The sequence below is a fragment of the Chiloscyllium plagiosum genome, unplaced genomic scaffold (genome assembly GCF_037043375.1).
Source record: "Chiloscyllium plagiosum isolate Xiang-an unplaced genomic scaffold, Cpla_swu_hap1 HiC_scaffold_48, whole genome shotgun sequence".
Taxonomy (NCBI): domain Eukaryota; kingdom Metazoa; phylum Chordata; class Chondrichthyes; order Orectolobiformes; family Hemiscylliidae; genus Chiloscyllium; species Chiloscyllium plagiosum.
In genome coordinates, this window is record NW_028270186.1 from 1,636,500 (window position 1) to 1,650,985 (window position 14,486).

The following is a 14,486-nucleotide window of genomic DNA, read 5'->3' on the forward strand; positions in this document are numbered from 1 at the left end:
TCATTCATCTCTGCTCCATCTCAAGGGCAGAAACAGTGAGCCTTTACTCCAACTGTATTCAGCCTCCAAAGTTGCCTGAAGTTATCCTCTCTGTAATAGTAACAAACAGCAGCCCATTGTACATTACTAAGGACAGTATGGCCGGTGAGAAGGTGAACTGAATCACAGCCTTCAGTTAAAGACCATGTTAGTTCCTGGTCCTTTGTGTGCTGAGTGGAGGAAAGACAGATCTGAAAGAGAAACAGAAAATGCTGGAGAAACTCAGGAGCTATGGCAGTGTCTGTGGAGGGAGAGACTAGGCCTTGTGTGTTACAGGGGCTGAGCTTTGGTGTATAGCTGGTCCATATTCCTCACACTGCAGGCTGTGGTGAATGTCTGGGCACCTTCTCGGTGGTATCATCACCATCAGCACCCGGCAGGCAGAGGTACACTGTCAGAGGTACTTGCCCTCACCCCCTGCCTGAGGGTCACTGTCACATCACTCACTTCCTAGCCCAGAGTCAGCTGGTTCGGTTTGTGTCAAGTGAGTGACTAAGGGGGAACTGCTCTGACCAATGCCCAACACATTCCAGACCCTTCAGCTGAGCAGAGGGCACCTGAGTGCCAGGGTGAAGTTTGAAGGGAAAGGTCAGTCTCCCTGAAATGACAGAACCCGTTGTGCTTTTCCACACAGTGACTTCAACACAGAATTCCTGATTTGTGACTGTAACATGCGGTGGGTCCTGAACTGGCAGCAGAGAAGGCTGGTACGCATCTCCAAGGACACCCTCTGTGCCTATCCTCGGGCACTGAGGAGGCAGCCGTTCAGGGACCTGAAGGAAAGCCAACTAGTGTGTGGTAAGTCTGACAGTATTCCCGCATTCCCCAGGCTCCGGCATGGTCTGTCTGCTCACATATCCCGGGATAGTCTGCACGCATTCAATCAGGCACTGAGCCTCATGAAGAGATATTAACCGAGCAGCCTGACATATTCAGAAAGCTTTCTTACTGTCTCTGAAAGGACATGGGAGATGAGAGAGGTATAATGCCCACCTTTCACAGCATAGGCATGGCTGCCCACGACAAATGGGTGTGTGCAAAAAAGGTAGCGGTCTAGAAAGGAGAGATGTGAGGAGAGAGTGGGATCAGACTGGGTGGGATATTAAAGGGAGTGAGGAGAGAGTGGGATCAGACTGGGTGGGATATTAAAGGGAATGTGGAGAGAGAGAACAGTGGGATCAGACTGGGTGGGATATTAAAGGGAATGTGGAGAGAGGGATCAGACTGGGTGGGATATTAAAGGGAATGTGGAGAGAGGGAACAGTGGGATCAGACTGGGTGGGATATTAAAGGGAATGTGGAGAGAGGGATCAGACTGGGTGGGATATTAAAGGGAATGTGGAGAGAGGGAACAGTGGGATCAGACTGGGTGGGATATTAAAGGGAATGTGGAGAGAGGGAACAGTGGGATCAGACTGGGTGGGATATTAAAGGGAATGTGGAGAGAGGGAACAGTGGGATCAGACTGGGTGGGATATTAAAGGGAATGTGGAGAGAGGGAACAATGGGATCAGACTGGGTGGGATATTAAAGGGAATGTGGAGAGAGGGAACAGTGGGATCAGACTGGGTGGGATATTAAAGGGAATGTGGAGAGTGGGGACAATGGGATCAGACTGGGTGAGGGATGAGGGAATGAGGAGTGAGCCACTGACTGGACTCAGTGGCCAGTCCTGATGGAAGCTTCAGACACCATTGTTGAGTAATGGTGGTGACCTTCACATTGACTTGATTCAGTTCAGTCACGCCCCCAGGAAAGTACAGTCAAATTAAATGGTTGTGAAATGGTGAGGGATTCACGATTGCTTTGGAAGCTGGTGTAAGATGCTGAAGGATTTTCCATAATCCAGCCTCTGACAGATTCTGTCCTGAAGTAAGATCCCAGTTTTGACAAACTCCTTTTGATCTGACAAGCCATGTATGAAAGTGTGGAAGTTTGGAGATGAGCTGAACGTTTGTACAAATCATTTTCCAGTGTGTTTAACAAAGATGCTACATATTAAAGCTTCTTGGAGGAGTTTGGTTTGGAAGGATTGTGGAAGAATGGATTGATTTTGAGTTTTGTGGAATATCTGGGGCAGTTTAATTCCAAGAGGTCATTGAAAGGTCATTGTTGTCATTTGTATGTTCATACCAAGACTGCGTAGAAATGACTTGATGAGTGATAACTGCTGGCTGTGCTGGAGGCCCTGGGTCTAGGTGCATATGGGGGCTTTCCAATCGGGAGTGAGATGGGCTAGGAGCACAAAGGGTCTGAAGAAAGGCTGTCCGGCCACTAGTTCCTGCTCCTGAAAAACCCTCGTGTTGAATTCAGGGTGAAACCTCTTTGCTGTTCTCGGAACATGGCTGAAGGAGCTGATCAATATTTAACTTTGTGAGCACGCTGCATCTGCCAAGACTCCAGGTGTGTGTGTGTGTGTGTGTGTGGTGTGTGTGTGTGTGTGTGTGTACGTGTGCGCGCGAGCGACATCGCCTCAGAACTGAAGCACTGATAGAAGTGAGGCTGTCCCACTTCCCCGTGTTGGGGAGTTAGGCCCTCACCATCTTACTGCCGAGAGAACGGGGTGTGGTCGGACTGGACCATATCTCCGGGCCCTCAAGGAGAGCCTGATGGACACCTTCACACTAAGCTCAGCACGTAGCACCCTTGGTCCCTGCAGCAAAACTAGATCCTAGAATCTGCTGGCTGGATCCCTGAGGAGACGGGATCCTCCTGTGTAGATCCCAGAGGAGACTGGATCCTGCCGAGTGGATACCAGAGGAGACGGAATCCTGCCGAGTGGATCCCAGAGGAGACAGGATCCTGCCGCGTGGATCCCAGAGGAGACGGGATCCTGCCGAGGGGATCCCAGAGGAGACGGGATCCAAGAGGAGACGGGTTCCTGCCGCGTGGATCCCAGAGGAGACGGGATCCTGCCGAGGGAATCCCAGAGGAGACGGGATCCCAGAGGAGACGGGATCCTGTCGCGTGGATCCCAGAGGAGACGGGATCCTGCCGAGGGGATCCCAGAGGAGACGGGATCCTGCCGAGGGGATCCCAGAGGAGATGGGATCCTGCCGAGGGGATCCCAGAGGAGACGGGATCCTGCCGAGGGGATCCCAGAGGAAATGGGATCCTGCCGAGTGGATCCCAGAGGAGACTGGATCTCAGAGGAGACGGGATCCTGCCGAGTGGATCCCAGAGGAGACGGGATCCCAGAGGAGACGGGATCCTTTCGAGTGGATCCCAGAGGAGACGGGATCCCAGAGGAGACGGGATCCTGCCGAGTGGATCCCGGAGCAGATGGGATTCAAAGTTTGTGCGATGATTTGTTGCTCGGGTGCTCGTTGTTGTGGTTCTGTTCGCTGAGCTGGGAATTTGTGTTGCAGACGTTTCGTCCCCTGTCTCGGTGACATCCTCAGTGCTTGGGAGCCTCCTGTGAAGCGCTTCTGTGATGTTTCCTCCGGCATTGATAGTGATTTGTATCTGCCGCTTCCGGTTGTCAGTTCCAGCTGTCCGCTGCAGTGGCCGGTATATTGGGTCCAGGTCGATGTGCTTATTGATTGAATCTGTGGATGAGTGCCATGCCTCTAGGAATTCCCTGGCTGTTCTCTGTTTGGCTTGTCCTATAATAGTAGTGTTGTCCCAGTCAAACTCATGTTGCTTGTCATCTGTGTGTGCGGCTACTAAGGATAGCTGGTCGTGTCGTTTCGTGGCTAGTTGGTGTTCGTGGATGCGGATCGTTAGCTGTCTTCCTGTTTGTCCTGTATAGTGTTTTGTGCAGTCCTTGCATGGGATTTTGTACACTACGTTAGTTTTGCTCATGTTGGGTATCGGGTCCTTAGTTTTGGTGAGTTGTTGTCTGAGCGTGGCTGTTGGTTTGTGTGCTGTTATAAGTCCTAGTGGTCGCAGTAGTCTGGCTGTCAGTTTGGAAATGCTCTTGATGTATGGTAGTGTGGCTAGTCCAAAGGACTACAGATGCCTAAGGGAAAGACAACAGAACGAGGACATGCCGCAACCCAAAGGACTAGCCACACTACCATACATCAAGAGCATTTCCGAACTGACAGCCAGACAACTGCGACCACTAGGACTCATAACAGCACACAAACCAACAGCCACACTCAGAAAACAACTCACCAAAACTAAGGACCCGATACCCAACATGAGCAAAACTAACGTAGTGTACAAAATCCCATGCAAGGACTGCACGAAACACTACATAGGACAAACAGGAAGACAGCTAACGATCCGCATCCACGAACACCAACTAGCCATGAAACAACACGACCAGCTATCCTTAGTAGCCACACACACAGACGACAAGCAACATGAATTCAACTGGGACAACACTACTATTATAGGACAAGCCAAACAGAGAACAGCCAGGGAATTCCTAGAGGCATGGCACTCATCCACAGATTCAATCAATAAGCACATCGACCTGGACCCAATATACCGACCACTACAGCGGACAGCTGGAACTGACAACCGGAAGCGGCAGGGACAGACCACTATAAGCACCGGAGGAAACATCACAGAAGCGCTTCACAGGAGGCTCCCAAGCACTGAGGATGTCACTTAGACAGGGGACAAAACGTTTGCAACAAAAACTTACAGCTCGGCGAACACAACCACAACAGATGGGATCCTGCCGCGTGGATCCCAGAGGAGTCTGGATCCTGCCGTGTGGATCCCAGAGGAGACAGGATCCTGCTGAGTGGATCCCAGAGGAGTCTGTTGCACCATTTGACAGAGTCCCTGGTTGCCGGCTCTCCCTAACTAAGCTGCAGGATGGAGCTGGGCTGTTTGCTTGTTGTCCAGGCCTGGCGTTTCAGTGCCTTCAGTATGTTTCCCTTGAGGGGGCTGTGAGTGAGGGAACCTCCTCAGTGCAGTGTGTACCTGTACTGGGAGGAGCTGCCCAGCTCCGGGCACGAGGGTTCGAGGGAGACACATACTGAGGCCAGCAGCAGCTGGGGCAGCCGGTCCAGCAATTGGAGGGAAGCCAGTCTCCCAGAGCAGGCAGTGGTCCTCAGTGTCGGCCCTCAGTGTTGCAGCCCAGCCCAGGGACTGTGTGCTGACAGACACACTGATGCTTGGGGCAGGCTGTAGCTGCTGCTGCTGTCCGGGGTCAGAGCACAGTGACTGTGGGCTGTGGGCCTTCTACACTGTGGGTTGGTGAAATCCCGAATCCCACAAACCCATTGGGGCACATCCAGATGAGGCGTGCTGTGTCCCCAAGGTTAGATCAATAGCACCTTCTTTAATGAGTGAATGTGAAATGTTTCTCCCCTCTGTATGGTGTGTACCTGGGACAGGATGGATTTCACAACAACAAAGACTGTTACCATCGTAGTGAGTGGAATAAGCTGGCTGGTAACAAGTTAAACTTTATTCCAAACTCTGGTACTCAGGAGGACATGTTCAGCAATGTGATTTTGGATGAATTTTCTGAACAAAGTCTAGTTTGGAGAGAAATGAAGTCTGGGAGGGCAGTGACAGCATCTTCAGGAATAATCCCTGAAAGGGGATCACAGACACACTTCCAGCAGAGAGGAATTATTGGGTTGTGGGGCAAGGCTGAGAACACAGGAGGTTTGAAAGGGTGGGACAGTGGGAAGCTGATAACCTCTGCTTGCTGATGAACTGATGTTACTGAATTCTCTCCTGGATCTAGATGGGCCACTGGAGCTGCCAATCCTGCAGTTGATTCCATCCCTTCGGCAGGTAGTTTTCCAAGGGGATCGGCTGCCGTTCCTGTGCACCGCGACCTATTTGGACAACAGCACCAGGGTGTTGTGGTACCATAACAACATGTTGGTACAGCCACAGGAGGATGGAGCTGCGATCACTGTCGAGAGCTTGATTCACGACTGCTCTCTGATATCCAGGTATTCTGAACACACTCACAGTCTACCAACTCCTGAAGAACAGCCCCAGGGAATCCCAGCAATGACCACTTCACAAACACAGCAGCTTCCTGTGCTTACTTTCCCCCACTGTCAAGCAGTCTTTCTCACCAGGAGCGACACGTTAGTTGAAGTTAAATTGTAATTTGGTATTTAGTGTATAAGGAACAGGGAAATGGCTCACTTCCATTTTAGATTTGTAATTGGAAGTGGTGTCGGGGTGTCTGAAGCTTTGCTTGAGTGCATGCACTTTTAATAAGGTGTTTACAATCCTTATCGCATCAGATCAGGGCTCCTGGTTTAGTGCACTGAAAAGCAACAATTCCAAAATTCCACACATGCTCTGTCTCTCTCTCGCTCACACACACACACTCTTGCACACGCACACAGGCACACACATATACACACAAACGTGGACACAGACACGTACAGACACCAACATAGACACCCCCCACCATGGACATGCACAGACACATACAGACACAGAAGCAATGTGTGCTCGAGGTTAGAGGCATCTGAATTCCCAAAGGGCAGGGATTTGTTTGGAAGGTCGGAGTAACAGTTTGGTGAATGTGCATGGAGTGGCCCAGGGAGAGAGAACAGCTAAAGGGAAAGAGCTTTCAGTGACTGCACAAACATTCACCCGAAGGAAACTGATTGTAGCTGTTCTGGCCCGAGGTAGAGTCATACATAGAACATACAGCACAATACAGGCCCTTCGGCCCGCGATGTTGTGGTGACCTTCTATCCCACTCGAAGACTAACCTACATACCCTTCATTTTCCAATCATCCATGTACCACCACAGCTGGCAGTGCATTCCACACACCCACCACTCTCTGTGTAAAGAACCTCCCTCTAACATTTCCCCTAAACCTTCCTCCAATCACCTTCAAATGATGCCCCCTCGTGATTGCCATTTCTGCCCTGGGAAAATGTCTCTGACTATTCACACAATCTATGCCCTCATCACCTTGTAACACCTCTGTCAAGTTACCTCTCATCCATCGTCACTTCAATGAGAAAAGCCTGAGCTCCCTCAACCTCTCTTCATAAGACATGCAGCATCCTGGTAAATCTCCTCTGCACCCGCTCTAAAGCTTCCACATCCTTCCTATAATGAGGTAACCAGGACTGGAACAACACACCATACACCTTTGTAACAACCCTATCACCTTGGGATAAAGGATTCACTGATGGTGGAGCAGTGGTCAGAATATTGTTGGGTTCAGAGGGCTAGTCCCGAATGGAATCTTTTTCTCATGCCTGTCATGAAATCTTTCGAAGCTTCCTTTTCCCCAATCTTGGACACTTGATCTTTTCTTTTCTTGTTCATAAACTTGTCGACTCCTGGGAGCGTGAGTGAGTGAGAATCAATCTGAGCTAGGACTGGAACTCTGTGTCGACCCGACATTGTCATCGTTTCCAATTGCACACTCACAGAGTCAGAGAGATGTACAGCATGGAAACAGACCCTTCGGCCCAAGCTGTGCATATTGACCAGACCAATCTAGTCCCACCTGCCAGCACCCGGCCTATATCCCTCCAAACCCTTCCTATTCATATACCCATCCAAATGCCTTTTAAATGTTGTAATTGTACCAGCCTCCGCCACATCCTCTGGCAGCTCATTCCATACACATACCACACTCTGTGTGAAAAAGTAGCCCTTTAGGTCCCTTTTATATCTTTCCCCTGTCACCCTAACCCTATGCCCTCTAGATCTGGACTCCCCGACCCCAGGGAAAAGACTTTGTCCATTTACCCTACCCATGCCCCTCATAATTTTGTAAACCTCTATCAGGTCACCCCTCAGCCTCCGCTCCAGGGAAAACAGCCCCAGCCTGTTCAGCCTCTCCCTATAACTCAAATCCTCCAACTCTGGCCAACATCCTTGTAAATCTTTTCTGAACCCTTTGAAGTTTCACAACATCTTTCCAATAGGAAGGAGACCAGAATTGCACGCAATATTCCAACAGTGGCCTAACCAATGTCCTGTACAGCCGCAACCTGACCTCCCAACTCCTGTACTCAATGTACTGAAGTGAGACTGACTGAAAGGCATCTTCCTTCCTTTTGAATTGCAGTCAGTTGATGCAAGGGTTAAAGTGATCTTCATGCTTGTGTCTTGCAGTGAACTAATCCTTTCAAACATTTACCTGCTTGCCAGTGGGGAATGGGAGTGTGTCATCACAACATCACGTGGCAAAGTATCCAGGAAAGTGGACATTGTGGTGATCGACACATCTGCAACGTACTGCCAGGCTGAACAGGTCACAAACAACAGGGGAGAGTTCAGGTGAGTGTGACGTGTGTGACGTGTGTGTGTGAGTGTGTGTGTGACGTGTGACGTGTGTGTGTGACGTGTGTGTGTGTGACGTGTGTGTGTGAGACGTGTGTGTGTGTGAGACGTGTGTGTGTGTGTCAACGGGAGGGAGTGGGCAGTGTCAGACAGAAACAGAATCACCTGGAGAGACTCTGGCAGCCTCTGTGCAGAGAGAGAGAGAGAAAACAGAGTCACTGTTTCAGTCCAGCGACCTTTCACCCGAATGAGCAGCGTTGTCAGACTGAGCTGGACTGACATAGGGCAGTTTCAGTGAACTTTCCCATGGCCATCACTGAGGCCCTGTCTCCTTCCTTCCACAAGGTGGATGTCTGTCTGCCCTCAGCTTGAACTAGGGGCTGTCTTCACTATGTTCAGCTGTACCTCCCAAGAAACAAGTCCCACCTCCAGCAGGGACAGCTGTATCCTCAGAAACATCAGCAGGGAGCAGGGAGAAGGGAAGTCAGAGTTATAGAGCCTGGAAACAGACCCTTCAGTCCAACTTGTCCATGCCGGCCAGATATCTGAAACTGATCGAGTCCCATTTGCCAGTATTTGGCAGATATCCCTCCAACCCATTCCTATTCATGTCCCCATCCAACTGTCTTTTACATGTTGTAATTGTACCCACTTCTAACACCTTGTTCCACACATGCACTACCCTCTGCATGAAAATGTTGCCCCTCAGATCCCTTTTAACTCTTTCCCTTCTCACCTTTGAGTTATGTTCTCTAGTTTCGGACTCCCTTACCCTGGGAAAATGACCTTGGCTGTTTATCCTATCCGTGCCCCTCATGATTTCCTAAAGACCTGTCATCGTCTGCAGAGCTCCCAGAGACTTTGCCACCAGTGAGGTGTTGAGCATTTGGTGATGTCCTTGCTGTGGGATCTGTCTTGTTGGACCATGATGTTGTGTTGTTTGGTCGAGGGGTAAATGTTGGCCTCAGGACAGTCCTCCTTCGGATATAGTCATGGGATCTTTTCCAAACCCCCCCCCGAGAGGGACAGACACAGCCTCAGGTGAATGTCACATCAGAAACAGCAACACTCACTGAGCCAGGCTGAGCTGCTTCATCACTGAGTGCTTGGCACAGAGCTGGGGAGACAGTCACATAAAGGGTTAAAGCAGGATCTCACAGGGTATACTTTCTAAAAGCGTGTGGGAACAAGGGGTTTTTAAATGGCACTGGTAATGTCTGCAGGCCACGAGCTATAGGTGTTGGAATGCATTTGGCAGTGGAAGAAAGTATAACACGGGCTGGTTCAAACTGGGAGACACCGTCTCCTCCTGAGTTGAAATGTGGTTTGAATTAATGCAGAGGCCCAGCTTGAGGGCAGGATAGGGAATATCAGAGAGTCCAGAGGCCGGGCTGTATGTAGGAGATACACTAAGGGAGGGAGAACCTGCCAGATTGTTCCCAATAAAACGTGACTCCCCGCCCATTTGCTTCTCTGCTTTCTGAAGAAAGCCTGAATCCGATTGTCAAAGTGTACGTGAGATGCTTTCACAGTGAGCCAGGCCAGGGCCCAAGGAGTTTCATAACTCCACAGACAGAGCTGCTGAACAGAGCCAGGATCTCCCCACACCGTGCCTTCTGTGATTCAGCACCTCCCTGTTCACAGCCAGGGGTCAGGGCACATACAGAAACTCCTGTTCTCGACACTCTGCCCAAATACTTCCCAGACTGGGGCCAGGCACCCTGGGGTCTCTGCTCAGAGCCGCTGAAGCCACAAAGCCCTGGGTGAGACCTCAGGGTGAGCCATGTGACAGTGCTCCCTACCAACATCCTGGCTGTCTAACTGGAGCTCGGTAAATGGGCTAGTCCTGGTGTCGTTTGGCACTGTGCTGTCAGCCAGTTTACTGAGCCTCGGGAAATTCAGGGGAAGCCTCTAGGGTACAGCTGTAAATACAAAGACAGGACGTGGTGTTGGTCGACAGGGTTAGCTTGTTTTCAGCCTCGTTATTTTTGAGTGAGAACGACATTGGAAAAGGGCAGTATTCAGTCAGGCTGTGCTGGCTGTGGGAGGCTGTGTGATATGGGGAAGGACACTATGACAGACCCCACTACCCCGTTGGATAACAGCATGAGCCTGGTGTCTGCTCTGTCAAGGTGCAACCCCAGGGAAACAGCCGTGCCCTGAGACCCTTGTTCCCTCAGCCTTCCTGGAGCACCGTGTTAGGGTGAGATTGTAATTTGCAGTTGAGTGTTGTGAGGGCAGGCTGCAGCACACTGACAGTGAAAGCTGAGAGCCAGGGACTACCCTGAACTCCATGGTAAGGCAGAAGGTCGAGCTGTGTGGGTAAAGGGATCCCCCTGCTGTCCAGTCCTGCCATTGCCCAGCACACACACCTCTCTCTCTCTTTTTCTCTCTCTTTTTCTTTCTCTCTCTCTCTCTCTCTCTTTCTCTCTCACACACACACACACACACACACACATATATATATATATATATACACACACACCTTTAAACTTTCCCCCTTTCACCTTAAACCTACTTCCTCTTGTAACTGATATTTCTACTTTGGGAAAAAGACTCTGATTATCCATTTTATCCACGCATCTCACAATTTTGTAAACTTCAGCCAGTGCCATGTTCAAGTGAAAACAAACTATGTTTGTCCAATCTCTCCTCATAGCTAACACCCCAAACCAGGCAATATCCTCATAAACATTTTCTGTATGCTTTCCAAAGACCCCACATCCTTCTCGTGATGTGACGACCAGATCAATATTCCAAATGTGGCCTAACTGAAGTTCTACAATAGCTGCAACATGACTTGCTAATTTCCACACTCCACGCTGTGACCAATGAAGGCAGCCATGCCCTACACCTTCCTGAACACCTTATCCCCTTGTGTTGCCACCTTCAGGGAACCATGGACCTGTCTACCTCGATCCCTCTGTATGTTGATACTACTAAGAGTTCTGCCATTTATGGTAAGCCTCCCTTCTGTATTTAACCTGACAAAATCCATCACCTTGCATTTGTCTATATTAAACTCCAACTGCCATTTCTCTGCCCAAGTGTCCAGGCTGTCTGAATCCTCTGGCAATCCTCCTCACTATCAGCAGCTCCCCATTCTCTGTATAATCCACAAACTTACAAACCAGACCATCTGCAATCTTCACTCAATCATTTCGATGTGTTTCAACAATAGGGGTCCCAGCACTGGTCACTGAGCAGGATCGCGTTTGTATTGTCACACAGGATGTTGTTCTCTCTCTGCTAGGTGGCCTCGTACTCTGGCTGGGATAACTGTCTATCAGCCGTGCCTGCAGTATCCCTATCCTTCCAGCTCTGTCAACGGAGTCTCCCTGGAGAAGAGGACTTCCCGGAAATGCCAGCGCTCAGGCCAGTGGGAGGAGGCGGATTATTCCGAGTGTCTCTACACCAATGACTACACCCGGGTCCTGTACACCTTCATCCTGGTGAGTCAGCCCAGGCGTGCGAGAGCTGCTGCTCAGCTCAGACTATTCCCCTGTCACCAGCCAGTGGATACCTGTCTGCCCTGAAACAAGAAAGTCCAGTCACTGCTGTTGTCATCGGCGTGCACCCTTCCAGCTGCTGTCTTTGTGGAGACAACAGCAGCTGGAGTCCTTTACAGCTGCTGCACCATTCAGTGACAAACCAGAGACCTCCAGTCTTCAGGGAGGGTTCCCCACCTGCCTTGCTGTGTTCTTCCAGCCTCCTGTTTGATTACCTTGGAATTCCAGCATCGGCAGTTCTCTGCTCTTTGCCCTGGCACCTTCCCCCCCCACACCCACTCGCCTGCCCCCGAGAACCTTTGACCCACTCGTTTACCCAAAACTCAATGAGATCTGCCTGAAGCCCACTGGATCAGCCTGCTGCCTGGGGAAACAAGCTGAGCAGACTCACCACTCTCTCAGAGCAAACGCTGGCTTCCTGAACAGGAGACCCTTCATTTTGAAAGCTTGCCCCCTCGTTCTAGCCCCAGCTCCAAGAGGAAATGTCCTTCCAGCATCGTCTGTATGCCTTGGCTTTGGGTTCAGTCAGGTTAGCTCTTGTTCTGTGGAACCCCAATGGGTGCAGGTTCGATCTGACCCAGCTGTCCTCAGACAAGAAGGTCCTTTTCCCAGGAATGAGATGGTGGGACCTTTGCTGTATAGTTTTGAACAGCCTCCTGTCTCCTGTCCTTTCTTAAAGAAGGTGACATCAACTGCACACACTCGCGTGATTCCACCAAGTCTGACGGAGTGAATTATCCCTTCCCCTCCAATTTTCTCAGCATTCCCAACCACCTGCACGTTGTCTGGTTTGGGATTGGTCTCCTATGGCCCTCCCCTTCTACTCCGCAATTCTGGAATCTCTCCTCCTGCCAAGTTTGCAATTTCCCCACCCTGTAGTCCAGCTGCTAACTTCCTGGCCGGTCTCGATGCCTGTGTAGACTCCTTGCTGCTCCTCTGAACCAACTGGACAGCAGCAGACTGACCAATCCCACCCATTGGGTTCATCCAGCCCATTCACCGAGCGACTGTACTGACCTCATGTCTGATGGAGATGGGATGGGATGGGATGGAACGCAATTTATAGGCAGCTTGATGGCACTTTATGGTTGATATCTGTGTTGAAATTGATCGATTACCTGTGTACCTGAGAATGTGCTGGACACTGTGATGGAATATTCATGATCTTTTCACATTTCAGGCTGGATATTTGGATGCATGACCTCTGTCTCACTCTCTCTCTCTCTCTCTCTCTCTCTCTCTTTTCCCCCCCCCCCCCACCCCTCCCCGTGCATGGGTGGTCTGCAGATGCCCATTAACAGTTCCAATGCCCTCACCCTTGCTCATCAGTTGCTGGCCTACACAGTGGAAGCTGCCAATTTCTGTGATATGATGGATGTCATTTACGTGGCTCAGATGATTGAGAAATTCATCAGCTTCACCGCTGAGATCCATGATGTAATGTATCAGTTTCTTTCTGTTTGACTGCGTGCTCCTCCTGCCTCCGGATGTGTGGACCAGCCTTTGTGCTGACCCTAACCCCACACTCGGGACGTGTAATGTTGTTGTGTCAGCTTCAATCTGTTTGAACGGCAGCCGGCGTATTTAGAACCAACCGTACAGCACAAGGGAGCACTGCTCAAATCAGCCACTGAACTGTGGATGCTGGAAATATCCCCAGGGCCCCTTCCCCTGTAACACCTACCCATTTCAGTGTCCAAGGGTCCAAACACACCTGACCTGCCCTTCCCCCAATCTAGTTTACTGCATTCACTGCTCACAATGTGGTCTCCCCTCCAGTGGGAACTGTTTCTCAGAATACCTACGTTCTGTCCCGGGGAGGAACAACCCGAGCTTCCAGATGTATGCCACTTGAGTACACCACCCTGCTCCCTGGTCAACATCTCTGTCTCCAGCAAACAAAGACCTGTGTCTTCCCTTTCCCCACCACCCTGCACATCTCCCATCCTCTCCCCAGCTGCTGTCAGTTCTGAGGAAGGGTCACTGCACCTGAAACCTCAACTCTGATTCTCTCCACAGATGCTGCCAGACCTGCTGAGTTGCTCCAGCAACTTCTGTTTTTGTCCTGGAAGGACAGGATCCAGTTCTATTCACAGTGCCCTGTGCTGATTCGATCCCATTCAGGTCACAGTGCTGACTGGATCAAGGTGTGAGTAGCAGGCAGAATTGTCAGACTGTTAGGGTCAAGGTGATGGAAGGGTCTGGGAGACAGATCTGTTTCTCCATATTCCAGGGAGATGTGATGGGGGATTGGAGCAGGGTCCTGTTGCAGTGAGAAGGATTGAGCTAGCCTGAGGGACGATCGAATGGACACTGGGACGGGTCAGCCTGGGGGTTTCTGGATGGTGTCACAGTGTGAATGCTGTTTCATCACCTTGCCACTCTCCTGTATGAGGGACCAGCTGCTGGTGGATGTGAAATTCCCATTCCGATAGAAACACTGACCATCCCCACCCTCTCTCTCTCTCTCTCTCTCGGCCCTCCCTCCCTCCCTCCTCCCCCCTGCAGCTCAGTGACCTGGTTGTGGAAATGGCCAGTAATATGATGTTGGTGGATGAACATGTTCTGTGGATGGCACAGCAGGACAGTGCTGCCTGTTCCAGGATTGTCCGATCGGTGGAACACATCGCTGTCCTCACCCTGGCGTCGGATTCCCAGGCCATCACCAAGGTAACGCTCCGGGAAACTCTCCATCCATCCCAGGCTCTTAGGCTCCCTGTCCAACCCCCCCTCCACCCCTATCTCTCTG

The 14,486-nt window shown here is 50.7% G+C and overlaps 1 protein-coding gene across 2 annotated transcripts in view; it reads left to right on the forward strand.

The window, feature by feature from the left end:
* Positions 1 to 14,486, forward strand: part of adgra2 (adhesion G protein-coupled receptor A2) — a 158,432-nt gene that overhangs the window by 113,449 nt on the left and 30,497 nt on the right. For both annotated transcript variants that reach the window (XM_087984193.1, XM_087984194.1), the window contains exons 6-11: positions 674 to 837; positions 5,696 to 5,909; positions 8,061 to 8,225; positions 11,482 to 11,680; positions 13,025 to 13,174; positions 14,246 to 14,407. In XM_087984193.1, the coding sequence (XP_087840319.1) occupies positions 674 to 837; positions 5,696 to 5,909; positions 8,061 to 8,225; positions 11,482 to 11,680; positions 13,025 to 13,174; positions 14,246 to 14,407 (1,054 nt within the window). The remainder of the gene's footprint in view (positions 1 to 673; positions 838 to 5,695; positions 5,910 to 8,060; positions 8,226 to 11,481; positions 11,681 to 13,024; positions 13,175 to 14,245; positions 14,408 to 14,486) is intronic.